The 20,165-nt window shown below is 41.3% G+C and overlaps 1 protein-coding gene and 1 long non-coding RNA gene across 7 annotated transcripts in view; one reads left to right on the top strand and one right to left on the bottom strand.

Moving 5' to 3' along the window:
- The window catches only part of diaph2 (diaphanous-related formin 2), a 391,770-nt gene that overhangs the window by 202,158 nt on the left and 169,447 nt on the right, over positions 1-20,165 (top strand). For all 6 annotated transcript variants that reach the window (XM_037076294.1, XM_037076293.1, XM_037076295.1 and 3 more), the window contains 2 exons: positions 14,973-15,074; positions 18,637-18,731. In XM_037076294.1, the coding sequence (XP_036932189.1) occupies positions 14,973-15,074; positions 18,637-18,731 (197 nt within the window). The remainder of the gene's footprint in view (positions 1-14,972; positions 15,075-18,636; positions 18,732-20,165) is intronic.
- LOC119007022 lies at positions 1,085-2,198 on the bottom strand. The gene is made up of 3 exons (XR_005070984.1): positions 1,974-2,198; positions 1,483-1,568; positions 1,085-1,218 (listed from the first exon to the last, which is right to left on the bottom strand). It is a non-coding gene; the product is annotated as an uncharacterized LOC119007022 (long non-coding RNA).

Below are 20,165 nucleotides of genomic sequence, written 5' to 3'. Positions count from 1 at the left end.
ACTCCCATAAGGCTGAAACCCATGAATGGCCACTGGGAATACAGTCTGAGCTTCCAGCTCTGATAAGAAGACAGCTACCTACAACAGAGGAAGAGGATAGACAGAGAAGATGGGGTTAGGAGACAGAGTGGAGGGGAGAAAGTGTAAGTTAACACCATGTGGGGGATTGTTTCAGGACGGAAGGGGAAGAAGAACAACTGCATGCTTTGTTCTGGATAGTTGAGGAGCTGATCAAAATAAGGATAGCATGTGTTAATGGCATAAACATGAACACAGATCAGACTTTCTTTTTAATATGTTCACACTTGCATACACAGGCAAACAGTTTAAACCTGAGGGGATACAGAGACCACTCATCCTCCATCTGATGAAATTGGTATGCAGAAAAGGCGCTCTGTCCTTCAGTGGTGGCCTACTTTGAAAGTAAAATAGCAACTATTGGAAAAATAGAATGCCAATACAGTACTTAATATGCGTGCATATCAGGCTAGTGCAATGCTGCGGAGGCACACCTGAGAGGAATATGAAACTTCGGGCCAGGTGCTTGGTTCCCCGAGAGAGCGGGGACCGCAGGGTTTGGAGAACAGAGGGAGTGTTTGAAGTCCTGGAGGACGGCGCTGATTGTGGGTGGTATGGGAAGTCATAAGCCTCAAAAACACATGCTGCCACCTGGTTGTCTGAAATAGGCTGCCACGCAATTATCTGGGTCCTGAAGTGCATCTGCAGCTCGGAGGTACTGCAGATTTATTTTCTGGGTACGTGTTTCTTGTTAACAGTCCTCTTTTGAAGATCTCGTGAAAGAGCATGGACTTGTGCATTTCGTAGATTGAAAAGGTAGTGGAATCAGTATGTTTCACTGAACCCGTCTGGAAACGAAGGCTCTCATATACTCATACTTGAATTTTGTTTCCATTCCTTTTTTGTTTTTTTTGGGAGTCTCAGCATTGAAAAAAAAGATTTGCCTGCATATTTCTCAGTTAATGCAAAATAAAATAGTGACACAGTTCATGATAATGATTAGAACAATACAAAGAGGAAGAGGAAAAAAGAAAGGTGGCTGCACCCACTAGTAATAACAATACAATTATTTGAGACATTTTATTGATTGATTAACTTTTTTCAAGCATTTATGCTAAGCTGTTTTTGTGACACTGTCTTTGTTCATCTCGCAGGTGAGCCGACCCCACCAGACTCAACTGCTGTTACAGATAACAGCTCCTGGGTTAGAGAAAAGAAAAAGAATGAAATAAAAAAGGCAAAAACAAGGCATGAGCTACAAGCTAGCTGTCTATCAAAATGAAGAAAATGCCTCTGCAGTGCACATGTGTGGTTTTCTGCACATGCATGTGAATCCATCGAATGATTTACATGTAAACAATAAATACACGAACAATCCTGCATTACATTAGTTATGAATAGCCGACAGGAGACTACTGTATATCCCCTTTCGAGATGATCCTTTTCCCACTTGCCTCCACCTACCTCCAGTGGAAGGCTTATCCTGTGCTGTAGGATCTGTGAACCTCCACTTCCCTCCAGTCCCAGCGCTGCTGCCTGGATCAGTGTAACTTTAGGGGAAGATATGGTTGGAAGGAGAAGAGGGAGGAAGGAACAAAAAAATGTAATCGCGGTACACTTTCTTTTCACATGATGGTGGATCAGTGGCATTTTCCAGTTCTAAAGGCGTTTATCCTTTTGTCCGTTTGACTTCAGAAATGTCTCTCTGAAGTCTGCCCTGTTTCTCAGCATCGACTTTTAAATACATAAAAAGGCAGAGAGCGCACGGAGCGGACGTGAACCAGTCATACAACCTCGGCACTGTGAAGTACTTGTTAGTGTATGTTTTGCTACAGTATGTGTTGATTCGCATCAACGCATTTCTCAGGTGGAGCCCATCAGTTCAGAGGCTGGTGCTTAAGAGAATGGCAGCAATAACCATTCGGAGCACCAAATTGCTTAAGTGATGTACTTACATGTCAAAGCACCACAAACTCAGCTTTTTAGAGCCGTAATGGCTGTGTTTTCGCTGTTGTGGTTCACCAGAGTGGTATCCTGAAAGCAAATCAAACGTAGAAAGATCATTTGTTTGGAGATTTCAGACTGCAGTGAGTACAGTAGAGGACTGTACAGTGCGGCATGTAGAATTTCCTGGCAGGTTTCCTGTGTTAGACAGTGATGTGCTTCTGTGGGGAAGTCAGATATTGTGCTCACACATGCTCCCAACAAATCTTTTTTTTTTTTTTTTTAGCAGCCTATTGAACGCTGCATCTGCTATGCCGTGTGCAGTAAAGAAAGCATAAAAAAAAAAAAAAAAAAAGCACTGTGGAATAAACAGATGCGCGTATTTGTCTGCATGCATGTATTTTCCCCACATTTCTTGCATTTTAACCCAATTCTGTCTGCTTGGCAGCTGGAGATGTGCCATTATGAATTTGTTGGGTTTTTTTTGTTTTGTTTTTTTCTCATCTACGATATGTCTTGGCAAGATTCAGCATTTTTTTTCTTTAACACGTGTGCACTTAGCTTTACATGTCAGAGGCAAATCGGAACATCCATAAAATTTCACTTGACAGCTGACACTTGGCTGGAGATAAACATCTGGTGCTAGCACAACCTGTGTTTATCTGTCGTTTATGGCTATTAAGGGTGAAATGACAGTTTTGGGGGGGAAAACGCTTTCCCATTGATTTTTTTTCTTCTTTGTGTACTCCATTTTTGTTGTGCATTCTTATATATATTTTCTATATATATACACAGAGAGAGAGAGAGAGAATTGTAACAGTGGGTGAAAAATTCTGAGAGCTCATGTCAAGATCAAGGCCTGTGTGTGTGTGTGTGTGTGTGTGTGTGTGTGTGTGTGTGTGTGTGTGTGTGTGTGTGTGTGTGTGTGTGTGTGTGTGTGTGTGTGTGTGTGTGTGTGTGTGTGTGTGTGTGTGTGTGTGTGTGCGTGCGTGTGTGTGCGTGTGTGTGTGTGTGAGGGAGAGAGAGTGTTAGAGATTGGAGTAGGCTGACTGGGCCAAATAAGCGAGAACACACGTTCCAGGCGTCATCTTTTGCCATTGGTCATGTATTTGCCCCCATGCCGTTTTTCTTCATGTGGCAGCACCCACAGAAGCCTCTGTACTTGCGTTTCATCAGCACACCAAAGCGACTTCTGTACCTTACACGTTTCACGCCATGACTTTACACAACTATTATGAAGAGTCAGTGGAAGCTGTACTAACTTTCTGGACATCGTTAGGCTCGAGTGTCATCCTACACTCCATCATAATCATCAATACGATTGCCATTTTTGATCATCTGTCAAATCATGTGTCATTTATTCGCACGCTGCAGCATGATCGATTTGATCGTGTTCTTTCAAACGATATCTCAGAGGAGAGTATACCTGACTGACTGTGCATTCCCCTTATATTCAGTTTTAATATCTTGATTGATCACAGCCTTACTATACAAGAAAGTGGGTGTCATAATGTTATAGCACCTTTCTTTTTCTCATTGCACCAAAAGGGTAGCTGTGTGGACATGGGGAATTAAAAAGATTATTTCAATAAAACTCTTTTGTTACAGCTCGCTAATATTCTCTGCATTGCCTCTTGTCTTAATGGTTTGCCAACCCTATTGCCAGAATAAATGTTGGCGACGTACGTTTGTGCAAGCCATGGATATGGTGAAACTTCACATTTCCTTATGTAGCAGCTTTGTCTTTCTTTAGGTTTTCAATGTTCAGTTTTATGTTGTGACAACACTGTGCTTATGGCAACATTTCATCCTGGCACCTGGCCTGTGTTTGCAGTTAAAAAGAAATAGGAACAACAAAAAAAAAAAGAAAAACAAAAAAACAAGAAAACAAAAAAGGGATTCTAGGCAGCTCGCAGAAAAAAAGAAAAAAGGCAATTTGTTTTTGGTGTAATTGAGGTGGCCAGCTGTAATGCCATTATTACAGCCAATAGTGTATTGTAGGCTTAGGGTAGTAGCAGCTAAAAAGTCTGGGTCAGCAGTATGAGCTTTTATTGGAGCCATCCACTCGCTCACAGGCTACACTTTACAAGGAAAACTTCACTAAGTGACTGACTCAGTGCCTCAGCATCCTTTTTACTGCCAACAGGTTAATGCAGTATCCCATCCAAGTCATCCAGACAGCAGGGTAGCAGCAGGACTCATAAACACATCATAATCAGCCCACTAAGAGGTGGCTTGCACTTAAACGGTTTGTGCCCCAAACATCATGGATACCCTTAATTCCACTGTAGCACAAGTCAAGAATCCAATTACAGTCCTGCCACTGGAGTCATGAGTGCCTGAGACAAAAGGCTGCTTTACATGCAGGGCTCTGACCTCCTGCTTTCTCCTACAGCACAAAAGCAAGTCTATCATTATCACTCATTAAGCTTCAATAACCTGTTTTTATTCTCCCTGACTAAACAAAGGATAATTAATCAAGATTTGGACCCTGCAGTGTACAGCATGTAGCTGCACTGTAGTGTGCCAAATTCAAAATAATTACAGGTTAGCTGCTTTTCATGTCATAAAAAAAAGAAAAAAAGAAACATGTAGCCAGGATAGACATGTTAAATGCACATGAGGGGTGTCCATTTTTATAATTCACATGTGTGTTCATACTTACAATCATGTTCTCTCTCATCAAGCTCCCTTTTTGTAGTGTTTCTCCCCACAATTATGTTTTCTATATTTCTGTCAGTCGCCAGTGGTTTGTGATTTCACTGAAAGTAGTTGTTTCGTAGGAAGCGATTACTATGCACTAAAAGGCCACAGTGTTTGTGAGTGAGTAGGTTGAGATGCAGACGCTCTGGCTTCTCTTTTTCAGTCTCTTTTTTTTTTTAATTTTCATTTTGCCAGCCTCTTTCTCACCCCCTCCCTCTCCTGTCTCTCTCCCTGTCTTCAGTCCTCGGGAGTATCTTTGCTTTACTGTCCCTGACCACAGGGGTGTTACGCCCACGTACGGCACATCAGTACTCAACACCTGCCATTTTAATCAGGCGAGACATGTGAATGCAGTATAGACAATGTTTATTACAGCAGATGATATGTGATAATACAGTCTTGACAGAAAGTCATTGGCACTCAGACAAGATAAATCCACCCGTGGAGTCCAGACACCGGTGGTGGTGATGCTGGGCTGATGACTCCGCTGAGACAGAGACAGGCTGATGGAATGATGGAAGCTGGTGTAGCTGCCACACCTTGGTGGTGATTGAGGGTCGATGGAGGGGTCATGTGAAACAGCAGCGCGAGCTGACTATTTGAAAAGATAATGACTGGCGTGAATGAATGACAGGATGGTATGGTAAATAAACTACATAATACTCTTCCTGGCTGAACTTCTGGTAGTTCTCCGTTATTTCATCAACATGCATTGGTGTATAAAATCTGTTCCCAATGTAATAATAATTGCACAAAATAATTTTCTCTTGTTAGAGCAGAACACCATTTTTAAAGTTTGCTCAGTATAGTAATTGTGGGGCTGCTTTTACTCAATACAACATTAATCATTCTATTATGGTCACAATACAACTTTTTGCAGTGGGTATCTATAGAATAGTCCAAAAGGAGCCATTATGCATATATACAGTCTACATAAAGGGTGATGCAGATTAAAAGAGAGAAGGAGAGCGAGAGATGCTCCTTGTAAACATGGCGGCAGGTGAGCAGCTCAACAGCTACTGTGATTTTTGGATTTAAATGCAGTTCACGACTGAGTGCCTCTCTTTACGCACATATTCTCCCTGCCTCGCTTTTAGCTCCATCCCCAGGTGTCGTACGGTGCATCTTTAATCAGGGCATGTCTGCCTTGTCACCTTCGTGTCACCAGAACATGCTTCTCTGCGGTTGTGTGAAGAATAGTCATCAGGAGGTGACATGATGGAGGCTGTTACAGCCTCAATCACATCGCAGGACCAATCCCCTCTTTTTATTTCATGTATGAGCATTGGTGTGTATTTGCGCGTGTGTGGATAGGCACAGCATGCATTTTAGGGGCATACATAGTGCCAGCTGTCTTTTATGTGAGTGGGGACTTCAAATTTACTGTAAATAGCTGTCCCCGTGTTGATTGCCAAGGATAAACCTATTGCTGCTAACAAGCGTGGAGTCAAGCTGCCAGAATGAGAACAAGTCATTTCCCCCTCCTCTTGTCCTCGTCTCTCAGCAAACCTTGACATTTTCCAGTGCAGAAATGTGAAGTATTTCTTAAGTCCTTTCACGCCTCAGTTGACAAATTGGATCAACCTATCGGTTAACCTTCACAAGAAGAAGAGATAATACTTGAGCACATTTCTTAAAAATAAAACATAAACATGTTCGTCTTTTTTCTTTTTTGACAACCTTTCATGCCCCACTGTCGTCAGCCGCCAGCTCAGACACACCTGCACTTCTGAGCTTTCAAAAAAGTAATGAAAATAAAAAAAAATATGCTTAATGTCTTTACTGTAGTAATTTCTCTCTGTACAATCAGGTGTGAGCCACTATGGCCTCATCAGTCAATATGTGTTAGTCATACAGTCAGACGATGCAGGAATTTAAGATAAGTATATTCATTCATTCGGTAACAAAAACAGCAGCTTATACAGTGAAAAACAAGTGTACAAACAATTATGATATTAAATGACTAGAGACAGATTACAAATCAAAACAAAACACATTTTTGCTTATTTAGCATTCCATTTTCATCCTGAAGTAGTGAAAAAAAAAAAACAACACAACAAAGAGGAGCAGGGCTAAACGTGAAAGGGAGAAAAAAGGGAGATGGGATAACTCAGCTTATAAAAGATGGAGGGAGGGCAAATTATTCTCTGTCAGCTGACAAATGTACAAAATGAAACCCTGTCGAATACTCGCCAAAGTAGGACAGTCACTGCACAGACAAAACCCAGGCCGTTTTCTCTGCAGCAGACAGTATGAATGACGTTCAGAGCGACTATACTCCTATTTTAACAACAAAACAACAACAAAAAATAAACTTGAAATTTAAGAAGAAGAATTGGTCATTGTCATAAGGCTTGTTTGCAGAACAATACCATCTCTTCACTGGAGAGATTTCTTGTTTTCTTTTTTTCTGTTGCCAGCCTTACCTAAAAGACAAACAACACAACAAAAGTAACAATACAACAAACCCCCAATGTTAAAAGACTTGTTATGCTGCTTGTAAAACCAGATTCTTCATACTGCACACTCAATACCACATGTGACCTCTTTAATTTATAATTTTCGCAGAGCCTGCCTGCTGATTCCTGTTGCTTCCAGTCTTCCATCCCTAAACTAGTCTAAACCTGTCCTGGCCCGATCTACCTCTGATAGTACAGGGGCGAAGATGATAACAGTTCTCTCATGTAACTCCCAGCAGGAGAGAGCACAGACGTATTTCATAATATCTCCTTTAACGGTATCCAGAAGTGCAGGTGCGCACCATAAAATCTCCACTGTTTTTGCCTCTTTCAGTATACTCCAGAGTACTTCACTGGGCTTGGTCCTATCTAGTATGGTGGTGGGAGAGGTAATAGAGACCGCTGGGGCATCAGTAATCCTGTCAGCTGTCCAAGGAACAGCCTTAGCCTCAAATCTCTATTCTTCATCCCCTCGTAGTCACACGGGCCGGGCTCCGGCGTTGTCTACTGAATGCTTAAGGTTGGATGCCATGGTGGGGTCTTAACAGACGCCAGGGGCAGCCGTTTGGACCATCAGCCTAGTGCCTTCCCACCAGCGCTCAAGCGCATTGGGTCACAGCGAGCAGCCTTGGCACCACCAGAGAATGGTTTCCTAGAACTGATTGGCTGTCAGGCTCAATCCATTCGCTGCCCCCAGGAGCATGTCTCCATGACCAATTTAAGAGGCAGAGTCAGAGCCTTCCCACACTCCCTGCCTCTGAGAGAAAGAACAACAGTCATGTGTAGATGTGGGCAGATTAAATATATACTTGTTAAAAGGCAGTACAAAGCCTCAGGTCATTGACAATGCTCAGAGTTATTGATTTGAGGATTTTTTTTTATTTTTTGTATTTGCTCGGCATTGTAATGTTTTCTCTTTTAAGTTGCAGTCCATTTTGGAATCAAAACCAATTTATGACCTGAGAGGTACCGCTGGCATTTTGCTCCTCCCTTCATAGATATAAATCCTTAGAGTATCATACAAATGCTCATATTTACCCAAAAAAAAGTCTGTGGACACTTCAAGTTTGATTTAGACAGCGAGCAGATTTCCTGAAGCGCTGCATTCTCAAGAGTTATATTTAGTTTTACATGCATACACTAAAAGTTAAACAAATCGTGTCTAATCATAATATCACTGCTGTGATTCTCCAGTTTTTAGAGAAACTGACCATATCCGTCGCAAATCGTTTGCTGGAGTGGCTCTCCTCTCGTCTTGGAATGGAAACAGGGAACGGGGTCACTGAGGGAGATCTGTGTTGTCTCAATTAGAAGAAGAGGCGTTTTTCTCACTGGGCCCTGCTCCAGGCCCAGCTGTGTACCTTCCACCGTGGGCTGAGCCTCTCCCTGCATACTGAAAACATTACTGGCCACAGGTCGGAGTGTCACTCAGCGGGACTCCTGCTCCCATAACCCACACCTTTTATTTTTGAGATCTTGAGTAACTGGAACCAGATGGTTTTAGAGCGGGAGGACAGATAGAAACCAAAAAAAAAACAAAAAAAACAAACTAGTTATGCCTGGTTGAACGGGTGGATACATATTTTTTTGGAAGTGTGTTTTTTCGACACGCATGAGTGTGCACGCACTCACACACACTATCCACAGTTTCCATCATCATTATCGTTATCAGCCACTTCCCCCCACTCCCTGTTATCATTAGGCGTGATGATGATTGCATGGTTGATAGCTCCACCTCCCCAAACTGCAGCTCCACTGTAATGGTTCACCTTGAGCTGAGGACTGTTTCTAAAAAAAAAAAAAAAACAGCTTAAACAGTCTTGTTATGTCAAGGTTAAAGCCTGGGAACGGGAACAGGAACTCATCCACAAATAACTTGAATGTGTGCTCTTGCTGCTAAGAGAGACACTTAATCATTTGACAGGCATGCATTTATTTAGTATAGGAACAAAATATAAAATGTATATCCACTCGGATACCAAGTATTCTTATGAGGCTGTCGTAGTCATCATTGCATATGTTGCATTTATACTGATATGTGTATTCTGGTGTAGTATAGACAATCAATGCAGGTTTGCCAAGCTGAAAGTAAAGAGAATGATTTCATCTCTCTGAGTCAAAGGGAGAGGGATTGCCTTTTTGCGAGTGGGAGCGTGCTTCTGAGATCCAAGAAGCAGGGGGAGTGGATAGAGAGGTGTGTATCCACACAGCAAATTGGCTTCGGGGTTGAGAAAGAGACCTCTGTTTAGCCTTCGTCAATGGGAGAAATTGGTCACAGCTGGATTTCACTGGTCAATTGGTACGTTCAGATCTTGAGCGTGCTCTCTATTTTTGAAGGTCTCACTCATTATTCCAGCTATGACTGGGCCAGACGCTTTTTTGCCCTCCCACAAGCCTCTATCACGCCAGTAGACATCCAGCACTACCTTTGTTCGCTATGTTTTTTCCACAAATACCTTGATATTTTCTTGCTCTCATTCAGTCAGAGTCCATTTTCGTATCTGTTTTGTTTTTCTGTGATTGTGCGTGTATGGATATGCATGTGTGTATGTGGAAACACATATTAACTATAAACCACAGATTCACAGAGGGTTTTCCCTCAGACAAGTCTGTGTTGCAAAACTCACTCCTGTGGGTAGATTACCTGAGAGAAGGGCATAGTTCCAACTGTATGTCTGTGGTTTGAAGTTCAGTTTCTCTCCTACGTCCATGTTTGTGCTGTCAGACGTCTGCTGTAGTTTTCTGTCATGTTGTGCTGGTTTCAGCTGTTTCAGATATCTTGTTAAGTTATTGGAAATTAGGTGAACCAGCTGACCTTTGTTAGTGGTTATGCTTCGATAGTATGGAGGTGAAAAGTGGTTTCCAGCAGCAATTGTAACTTTAAAGACAAGCACATCATCAGTTAGATACACACCTTCACACAGGTAGCCTTGTTGTGATAAAAAGTGCAAAAAACACAAACCGAGTCAAGCCAAGCCAGCACATACAGTATGTATGGAAGAACCCCATATCTCTCGTCTATATATACACACTTTTTCTTGTGAAAATTGGTATTTCTGTAGATCTGTGGCACGGCCGGTGACTCTTCCTCAGAATCCATCTCCTTCAGACAGGCTGGCAGCCCTCCAGCAGCTCAATCTTCAGTGTGAGTCCCTGAGATGGAGGACAGGGCACATGTTTGCAGGCAGATTGCACATTTGAGAGAATAAATTGCCTCGTAGAGGACCAGACACTACATTGTCTGTTCCACTCTGTGTTCCTTTGCCTTTACTGTAAATATGTTTGTTGAAGACCTGTCATCTGCAGTTTCTTTTATTTCTTTTCAAGGCCTGCTCATTTTACTGTGTGAAGCCTGGTGGCGGGACTCAGCCGGATGGTCTGTGTCCGGAAGTGAACATGTGGTAGTGTTTAGCTTCGTAATGCCCTGGGTTTTATGGACGTCTTGAGGGAGATATCACATGGAAGGCAACCAGGAGAGTGATTCTGGGCCAGTAAACAGACTCGATGTCCAAGTGTTGGAGAACTCTTGTTATCACAGAGCTTCCCAAGGGTATACCTCAGTCCAAGGCCCACAGAGAAGGCTTAACATGGATGCCAAGTCATCTCTAATAAGCCAAATCTGTTCTCTCTCAGACATTCATGTATTTTTTCAATGGAACCTCTATCAATTTGGTGACTCCTTTTGGCATGAAGCAAGCTCCAACACCCCCTCAGTTAATGGAATGTGTAACAGATATACTCACCAGAGACTTCTCTGTTGGCTCCAGTGAATCCTTCATGTGTTTTATTAAAACATGATTTTGAAACACTTCTCCTTGACATGCTTCTCAATGCTCCTCACCCCTGTAAGTTAAAATATTACAACAAAACAGTGCAAAATACTAACTATTTATAATTTATTGGTACATTTCTCTTCTTAAAGTTGCATGGTCAATATCAAGTCAAAAGCATTTGACCCTGTTATTTCCCTGACAAGACCATCTGGCCCGAGAAGTTTAGCCCTACATAATACAGTGAGTTCAGAGAACAAAGAGCTGTTCATATTTCAACAGATTTTTTTCCTGTCTTTAAAGTCTTTTTTTTTACAGGATAAAAACACGCTCCTCTCACCGCTTCATCCAAACATCAATCAATAAATGATTTCGCTGCAGACAATGATACTGGCAACAACATATCTCTCTGTGATGTCACCATTGTACACAATGGCAACCAGGAAACCAGCAAGCTGCCAAAAAAAAATGATCACAAATGGCTTATTACTGAGAAATTGCTTGAGAGCTTTGATTAACAAATATAAATCTGTGCAGGAGGAATGGCATTGTTGTCAGAGCATTACATGTTAGCCTCTGGGCAACTAGAAAAACACGTTTAAATTTTGGCATAGAATTGGATCAGCTGTTACAGACAGAAACTGTTGGACAGGTTAAGCCTTCTTGGCAGAAAAAAAACAATGAGATGGACGCACATTCCCCGTCACAAAAACTAGTTTAACTCGACCAAAGTACGAGCACAATTGGAGCACAGGCTTTTCAGTTACCTGACAACATTTGTGTTTTGAAAACATTTCTAAAACTTCCTTTATTGCTGTGGACAACCATCTGGTTGAAATATGCTACCATTAGTCCACACACCTGGTACTGCTACTAGTGTGTCAGCTTCGATGTGTGCAAGCCCTCCAGGGCCTATCAGTCCACATGCAGTGCTCGGAGGAAACATGTGACATGTGGCATAATTGAGTCAGCCAGCAAATACTGCAGCAGGAATCAGCCGACTGATGGCACTACTCAGTGCCCAGCGGGGGGGCTCTGAACCGTGTAGGATGGTATCATAAAGGAATGTGCCTGTGCCACAGATTATTAAAGGCACTGTTTTTCTGTTTAATTTGAGATAGCATGGGGCCGTGGGAGTAAGGGCAAAGTCGGCAGAGGCCCTGACAAATGGGCCGAGAGCACCCTGCTGAGAGTGTAAGGTACCCTAGGTGAGGCATTGAAGTGGCGTTAGAGAAAATAAAGGAGGTATAAGAGAACAGTTCAGCACGAAATGCAGCCAAATTTCCCCCCTCTCACTTTAATTTGCCCTCTTTCTGTGGGCTATTCTCTAAGGGAGGTCATTGTTTCCTCATGTTTTATTTTTGCTGGTTCTCCAGTTTCTTTGTTCAAGGCTGCACATGAGGAAATCCAGCATGATTTCTTGGGCTTCACTGGTTCCCAACTCAGTGTATGTATGTGAGTCAGGATATTGTAGCAGTGATGTTGTGCTCATTGGATTTTTTTATGAAGTAATTCATATTTATTCCGTCTGTCTTATTTGGTGGGTTTGGAGAAACTGTGATGAAAAATTGCTGACACAGAATTTGAAGAAAAAAAACAAATCAAACATATATTTTTCAGTCTTGAAAAAGCACAAGGCTTAGAATGAGCCTAACCTGGGAAATTGGATTCATATTTGTCTCATTTGAAAACAGGCACATTCATTGACTTCACAATAAGCAGTTAAGGACCTGTTGAGTTCAATTTTTCACTTGTTTCATCTCCCGAGTTGCCAAATAAACCTTGCGGTTATCTTGAAAAGGTAAAGGCCATTTTAACTGAACCTTGACTTGGTCTTGGTCATGTCAAAACAGATGCATTGATGTATTGTAGTACTCATTCAGTACTCACAATATTAGCAAAATTAGATATTGATCCAATAATGAATTTATTGAAATAGTAATGAATGCTTGTAAAGTCCTAATCCTGTCAAAGATTGAACAACAAACAAACCAGAGTGATTCTTCAGCATCCTTTCATCTGAGATAAAGTATCTGCTCATTTGAAAATAACAATGGTTGTTGTTATCATGCACGAGCATCAGTTATAGCAAAACTGGGGATCATTTTGATTTTTTTTGATTTTTTAATGGAGAAAAGAACTGATGGCTTTTCTTTATGGTAAAGATGTTTTCTCCTCTCTGGACAGGCTACGGGCAAGAGTTTGATTTTCCATTGGCCTTCGCTGGTGGTAGTTTCCTCCTACTGTTGATCTGATTGGTTATCGTTAGCCTGTGATAGATGGATATACAGCCAGTTTCTTCCAATCACCTGCCAAACATTTTCTTTTTGAATGTGCCTGTTCTTAAGGACGACTTCTTGTGAAAGGGTTTTGTCCTGCTAAAATACCTCCGCTTCAGAAACATCTTCCGAAACATCCTTTAAGTTAATCAATTTGTAACATCCAAAGTCCTGCCTCTCAGCATGTTGCCTCTGTATACAAATAGAAAAGTTCAAGCCACTGAAGCGGCTGAAAGCTGAAGTGCATCTGTGTGCTCCACTGAGTATGAAGGTGATGCAGCCCATTGTGCCCATTAGACATAAAGTTAGAGTGCATAGTCTTGTCAGCCTCTGTGGAACATCCTCTGATGTTGACAGAAAATCAAACCATAATACTCTACGTAGCATTGGCACTTGCTTAGATCCTTTTTAGCGCTATTTAATATAGTAAACAGCCACATCCCCACTGTCATGTGTTGACAGTGAGCACTGGAGTTAGGCAGGTGCCTTCAGCGTTCCTTCTTCTGGCTGCCCAGGAGATGTTCCCTCTTTGATAGTTTCTTCAAATATGCAAGCCAGCGCTGAGGGAGCAGATTGTTTGTTCTAGATTTCCTGGGAGACTCCCACCTTGGGCTTTAACAGAGGAGTTGTGATGATTAGCAACAGAGTGTGCTGCTTCTCCCAGAAGCCATCGGGAGAAAAGGGAAGGGTCTAAGGAATCTTGCTGCTTTCTCATTGTGAAAAATAGTCCCCCCTCCCCTCTACAGTAATGTAACTCCGGTTTAAAATATTGACCTTTTGTTCAGTGCATGGACACCTAGTGCTTGATGTTATTGAAGAGTAATACACACTGACATGCAGCGTTTCCCCAGAGAGACTCTGTAATATCTCCATTATGAAAACAAAGGTCTTGTCATTCTTGGACCAATTTGGCTTTTGTGTTCAGTCATGTAACAGAGACTTAATGCCATTTTCTGGGATTGTGGGGGGTAACACAATTATCTCCCTGGCTCCAGCAAGTTGACAGACAGGGCCTGAGGGAAGAAGCTGTGCTTATCAACCATCTTCCCACTGTCACAGTGACAGAAATGTTGGCACACACAAACAAATGAAGGGCGGGAAGTCATCCGCAGGACTGTGCTCCGATGCCACAGCTCATGATATTGCACATTATGTAGTCCCAGCGTAATGTTAAAGGGGGGCTGTCATCAGTCACATGAGCCTTCAGAAGTGCTAGTGTTACACTACATGTGCTGTGAAAGCAAGCTGTATTGTTACCGTTTAGCTTATTTTAGCAAGGAGGTGCATGTGACAGTTATGGTTCATTAACACCTTGTTTAAGACAAATAGTGACTGTCTGTTTTACACAGTGATACATTATATCAGTTGTATTATTTCAAGTTATTGTGCTGAACGTAGGGCACATCATTAAATTGGACAGTTAAGTAGCGCACTAAGTATTTCTGCAGTGGGAACTCAAATAGTTAGTTTATATTTTTTGCCTCTTAATAAGAGAAAAGTTTCCGATATGGAAACTATGTTTCTTAATTGGATTATACCATCTGTTGCCGTCTTACCCATCTTAGCCTGTCAGCTTACGTTTTAATATGCATAAAAGTACTTGCATTTTAATGTATGTAAATTATTTATTTCATTTTGTTGTTGGAAAGGAAAATGTGTCTTTGAAAATCATTTAATTCTTGTTTTCATGCAGTGTTGATTACAGTCGGTGCTTTACAGTTATGTTACACTGCATATCATCTTTCAAATGTCAACACAGTTATTCTGAAAATATTGTTTGTTTCTTTTTGTTCTTGCAGTCAGAAAAGATGTGAAAGACGAGACTGACGACCGAATGCAACAATTCAAGAAAAAGGCGAAAGAGCTTCGCATCCTGGACGCCAAGACAGCGCAGAATCTCTGTAAGTGTCCACAGTTATATTTGTATTCTATTTTACAGCCAATATCCTCATGTTGAACACCATTAGTTCACATAGTAGTACATCATTTTTAATCATGACCATATTTTATATGACATTCCAGTTGTTTTTTTGTTTTTTTTCACATTCCACAAACAGCTTAACAAAGTGGGGAACAAGCAGTAGAAAGCCACTAACAGTGATAGTGTTTTATTGTACTGGGCCTTCAGGGGAATTGTCTCCTCCACTGTTTTGTTTTGCAGTCACCACAAGTGCATATAGATCACATCCAAGCTCCCTGTCTGTGTTCATGTGTGAAGTAAATTCCTATCAGAAGCGAGGGCTAAAGCTACATGTAGGTGTTTCGAATCCCCATGAGCGTAACTGGACTAAATGTTCAGATGTTGCTAGTGTGGACAATTTTCCTCGCCCTTCGAGCTTTCGTTTTTTTTTTTTTTTTTTTTGGTTGGGGAGCCTTCAGGTTAGATTTAAATGATCTCCAAAAACCTCTGGCTTCGAATTTCACCAACAGCTCAACCCCCATTCTCTCTTCCATATGAACCTCCTTGATCTCAAATCCATTAAATGCGTGTGTGAATTTGTTACACATAAACTGAGTGACTGCTGGAAGTCTGGAAGTCTTGTGCTGTTTGGTGGGTAGAGCAATATCTTTTTTTTTTTTTTACATCTGTACCCTTGATATCCCTTCCCTCAGAGTGTACAGTAGATGACAGCATCTCATGAAATATACATGTCAAATACTAAGATTACATGCAAACCCTTACTCCATGTTTCTTTCCTTTCTTCCTTAAAGAACATATAGGGAGGGGGTAAACAGTGACATACTGTAGACTGGGAAAAGTATGTTTTTAGGGTTGCTAAATTATTTTAAGTCCTGGATGAGAATGTCAAAAATAACCTGAAGGATGCATACATCACAGTTACATTAACAACTGCACTCAACCAGTTCTCCTGTCGTGTGCTGGGGATTTCTTGCATCGGTGCATTTCAGCTTCGTATCCCTGTATCTTCCATGAACAGAGAACAGATGAATGAGTTCATCACGCAAAATTATCGAGGTCTGATGTCAGGAAGGGGGCATGTGGCAAGAGCATACGGATGATAGACAGAAGTGTCTGTGCGTGTGTGTCTTCCTATGCGTATGTGTGTGTGTGTGCGTGCCCGAATTTGAGTATGTGCCAGTGTGGGCATGTCGTTGCACTTGTTTATGGGCTGTGACAATGTTGATTGGTGTCAGCGCCATCTTTGATTTCAGCCCTCAGCAGATGGGCTTTGAATTTGCAGGAAGCAGCGATGAGTGTAGAAAATCTCACCTCCAGAATGGCAATTGGTGGGAGGCAGCGTCCTACACAGCCACACGGCTCCCCCGAGTCGCCTTGACACGTGCACTCCAGCATCATAGATCACATTCAGTGCCTGCTGCGGAAACCTCTAACCTCCCTTTTCAATTTTGATGTGTGTTCGTATTGAAGGTTCAGCGACTGTGATGGGTAGTGGGACAACATGAATGACTGTGATGCCAGTGTCACTTTATGTATTTTAGTATAGCGATTATGCATACCACTGAAGTGTCTGATAAATCGTGTCCTTTTTGTCTGTCTTGTCTGACAAAAAAAAAAAAAAAAAAGGACTTGCAGTTTTTTTGACTCGTGGCTTAGCCCTGAATAAAGAGAACTGCTGTTGTTGAAATGAGATAAGATAAGAGCGAAGACTACTTTTCGCTGTGAATGAAAAGAAAAACTAGTTGCATTTGAAGGGAACCTGAGGTGCAAGTAGACTGAATCAAATGAAACAAACTGAAATGATATATTTTAAAATGCAGCTGAGAGACAGGGACATGAATCAGACTAAGTTTTGTTAATCCACCATACAGGGGAGCATTTAACGGAGTACAGCACGATTAGATTAGAGTGGCCTCTTGTATTTAAGACAGTGACAATCATAAAAGAGAAAAATGCATTGAATTCATCAACAATCAGCATTCAGTTCTAGGACTGAGAAGTGTTGATGCTGCGACAGGAGTTGAAGCCAGATTGGACATTTTTCATTGTTTTACACTGTATTGTTTAGGCAAGAGGCATTTTCTCTTTCTGCGATCTTAAATAATCAATCATCTTGACACGTTGTAGGCTTTAAATGTTTGACAACTTCATAAAAAGGGAGCTTAGTAAGAAGCTGAACCAACACTGTGATAGAAAACTTCATCATAAAGTTTTAAGATGTTAAAGCTGAAAAGAATGAGCGAATATTAACCAAGAATAAAAGTGAAACAAATATAAAAATAAACACAAATACTTTGTTTTAATGCGAGTGTGTGTGTTTAGTATTGTTAAAATGTGGTTGTTAAAGAATGTAATCCAATAATGTATATGAAAGCAATTAAGTTCTGGCAGATTTACATTGTCAGTGCACATATTAGATAAGTTTGTTCAGTAACAGTTCATAATAACCAACCATTGTTATTAACATGTTAAATGTATAACCGCCTCATTCTTAACTTTGGCAAACATGTCAGAGCTGCTACATGTGGAGAACTTCACTGAGCCTCACAGCCTGTGTGTGCACTCTCAAATGTCAAATGTTTTTTTTCACCACACTCTAAAGAATGTCATTCTAAATTGGAAACAATTACACAAGCATCGATTAACGATGGAATATAGTCTGGATAGAAAAACATTCTCCTCAGCTCTGCAGTTCTGAGTCACCAGGGTCCTGACACAGTGAAGCAGGAAAGGGCACGGTCATGATTTGTCCACACTAAGTAGTAAGAAAACTGTAGTCTGTGTAATAAATAGACTGTAAAAGAAAAGAACACAAGGATGCTACCTCTCCGTTTGTTGCACATCAAATACAGACATCAGGTCCCTCTGCTGCAGCAGTACAGCAGCTGTTGAGCAACTCTCCTCCAACTCATTACCAAACCTCCACCTGTGACTTCCACCTGGATACACCATCAGCTCCAATTTCCACTGTGGGCAGCCCACCTGGAGAGTGAAACACCCACTAGGATGTCCCCTGAGGCGTATCCAGTGTTCTTCTTTGTATCCACCCAAACAAAACTGTGGAGCTTCACCAGATGTCGACATGACTCCCTGCTAAAAGAACAACTATTAATGAATTTATTATTATTATTATTATTATTATTATTAGTAGTAGTAGTAGTAGTAGTAGTAGTAGTAGTAGTAGTAGTAGTAGTAGTAGTAGTAGTAGTAGTAGTAGTAATAATAATAATAATAATAATAATAATAATAATAATAATAATAATAATAATAATAATAATAATAATAATAATAATAATAATAATAATAATGGGATTACTTTTGCACTACTGGTAAATCTTGATGATTTCCCAACCCAGTTGTTGTCAGGGTCACTCAGACGATCCTGTTGAGGGGCAGAAAGTGTATTAGTTGTGCCAAGTGTCGAGTTAGGTCTGTGGTCATTTTGTCTGAGGAGCGATGAGTGCTGAAATGTCTCTTTGAACCCCGCGGTCTAATAAAAAAAAGGGGGAGGAAATGACTCTTTTCTCTCTTCATCACAACAGCAATTTTCCTGGGCTCGTTCCGCCTGCCTTATGAAGAGATCCGGGACATTGTGCTGGAGGTAGACGAGGAAAGACTGAGCGAATCACTCATCCAGGTAAGACTGATGTTCAGCGTGGTGTGTTAGTTCTTTCACTCACACACACACACACACACACACACACACACACACTTATTTTTACCCTCTGAAAAATGTGCTCAGCACCGTGTGTGTGTGAGAGACAGAGACCTTCTCTACACGCTCACGTGAAAAGAAATAATTTTTATATTCCAGTGTCTGGTGGGTAGCTTGGCGACCCCATTTGAAACCTGGAATGGTCTGTTTTTGGCACAAATCAGAATCCTCATTCTCATGTGGACCGTAGAGACCCCCCATTCATCTTCCAATAATGGATGATGAAGGACGAGGCTTGGCAAAGTCTCTCCAACTCCACCCTCCTTTCCTCTTTCCTTTGTCTTAAACAATAATTGATGAGCTTCCTAAAGGCTACTTGTTTTTGCTGCTATTTTATTTGTTCTTTGTTTTTTGTTTTTTTCTCTGTCTCAGAAAGCATTAATTGAAAGCTGGGCGGGTGCAGCTAAGGTGACGATGCATGGCTGGGCAGCGTGAGCCTCAATTGCACTAATATTTCTTGCACTGTCCTTGTGTGCAGCACTAAAACAGTCCTGTTGTTTTGTTTTTTTTGTCTCTGTTTTATTTCAGAAGTAGGAGGGGTAAACCCCAGGAGTGAAAAACAAATAGAAGATGTCATTTCAGTATAATCTTGGCAGTGATACACTGTGTTGTGTGCAAGATTCTTATTTATTTTATTTATTTGTTTCCATCCAGTGGTGGGCATCATTCAAGTGCAGCTTTCAAGCTGAAAACAACTATAAGGAACTTTTACTTTGTGTTGATTTTGAAGGCACCAGTGGACAAAAACATCAAGAGCACTGCCGCCTTGTGCCATAAAGGTCTTTATCTGGCTAACACATGCATTTGTTTTGAAAGCGAGTGCAAGTAAGATGCCTCTTCCTGTAAGTACTAGCCCTTTTTTGCAGGATAAATAGACAGAATGTAGATTATCATCACATAAATGTTACGCTACGAGCCAGCTATAGTCCCATTCCAGCTTAAATTCATATTTTGATATTAAACCACATCTCACTATTTCATGAACAAAATGTACATGTATGCAAAATGTAAGTCAGGCTCTTCCAGCCTACATGCCATAAAAGATTGAATCTGTTTTCACTAAGAAGCTGACTCAGTGTTAGGCATGAAGATAACTATAGAGTCAGTCAACTTCCTGCTTTTGGTCTTGGTTGCTTTTGTAGGTCATATAGAAGCATCAGTATTAAATTGAGACTGCTTCATAACCAGTTCAGCGTTCTTTATGGTATGTTTAAGTCCAGAAGTCTTTCCTGCCTTGGGAAAAAAACACATTGCCTTCCTGCTGATTTATTGTATATCCTTTCCCTCATGGCTTATCAATAGACACTTGCACAGGAGCTAGTCCGCTTCCTCCCCACTGCTCGGATCCCAGACGCT

Source organism: Acanthopagrus latus, chromosome 18 (assembly GCF_904848185.1).
Source record: "Acanthopagrus latus isolate v.2019 chromosome 18, fAcaLat1.1, whole genome shotgun sequence".
Classification (NCBI taxonomy): domain Eukaryota; kingdom Metazoa; phylum Chordata; class Actinopteri; order Spariformes; family Sparidae; genus Acanthopagrus; species Acanthopagrus latus.
Note: the sequence above shows the minus strand (reverse complement) of the source record. Positions and strands in the feature narration are given on the sequence as shown.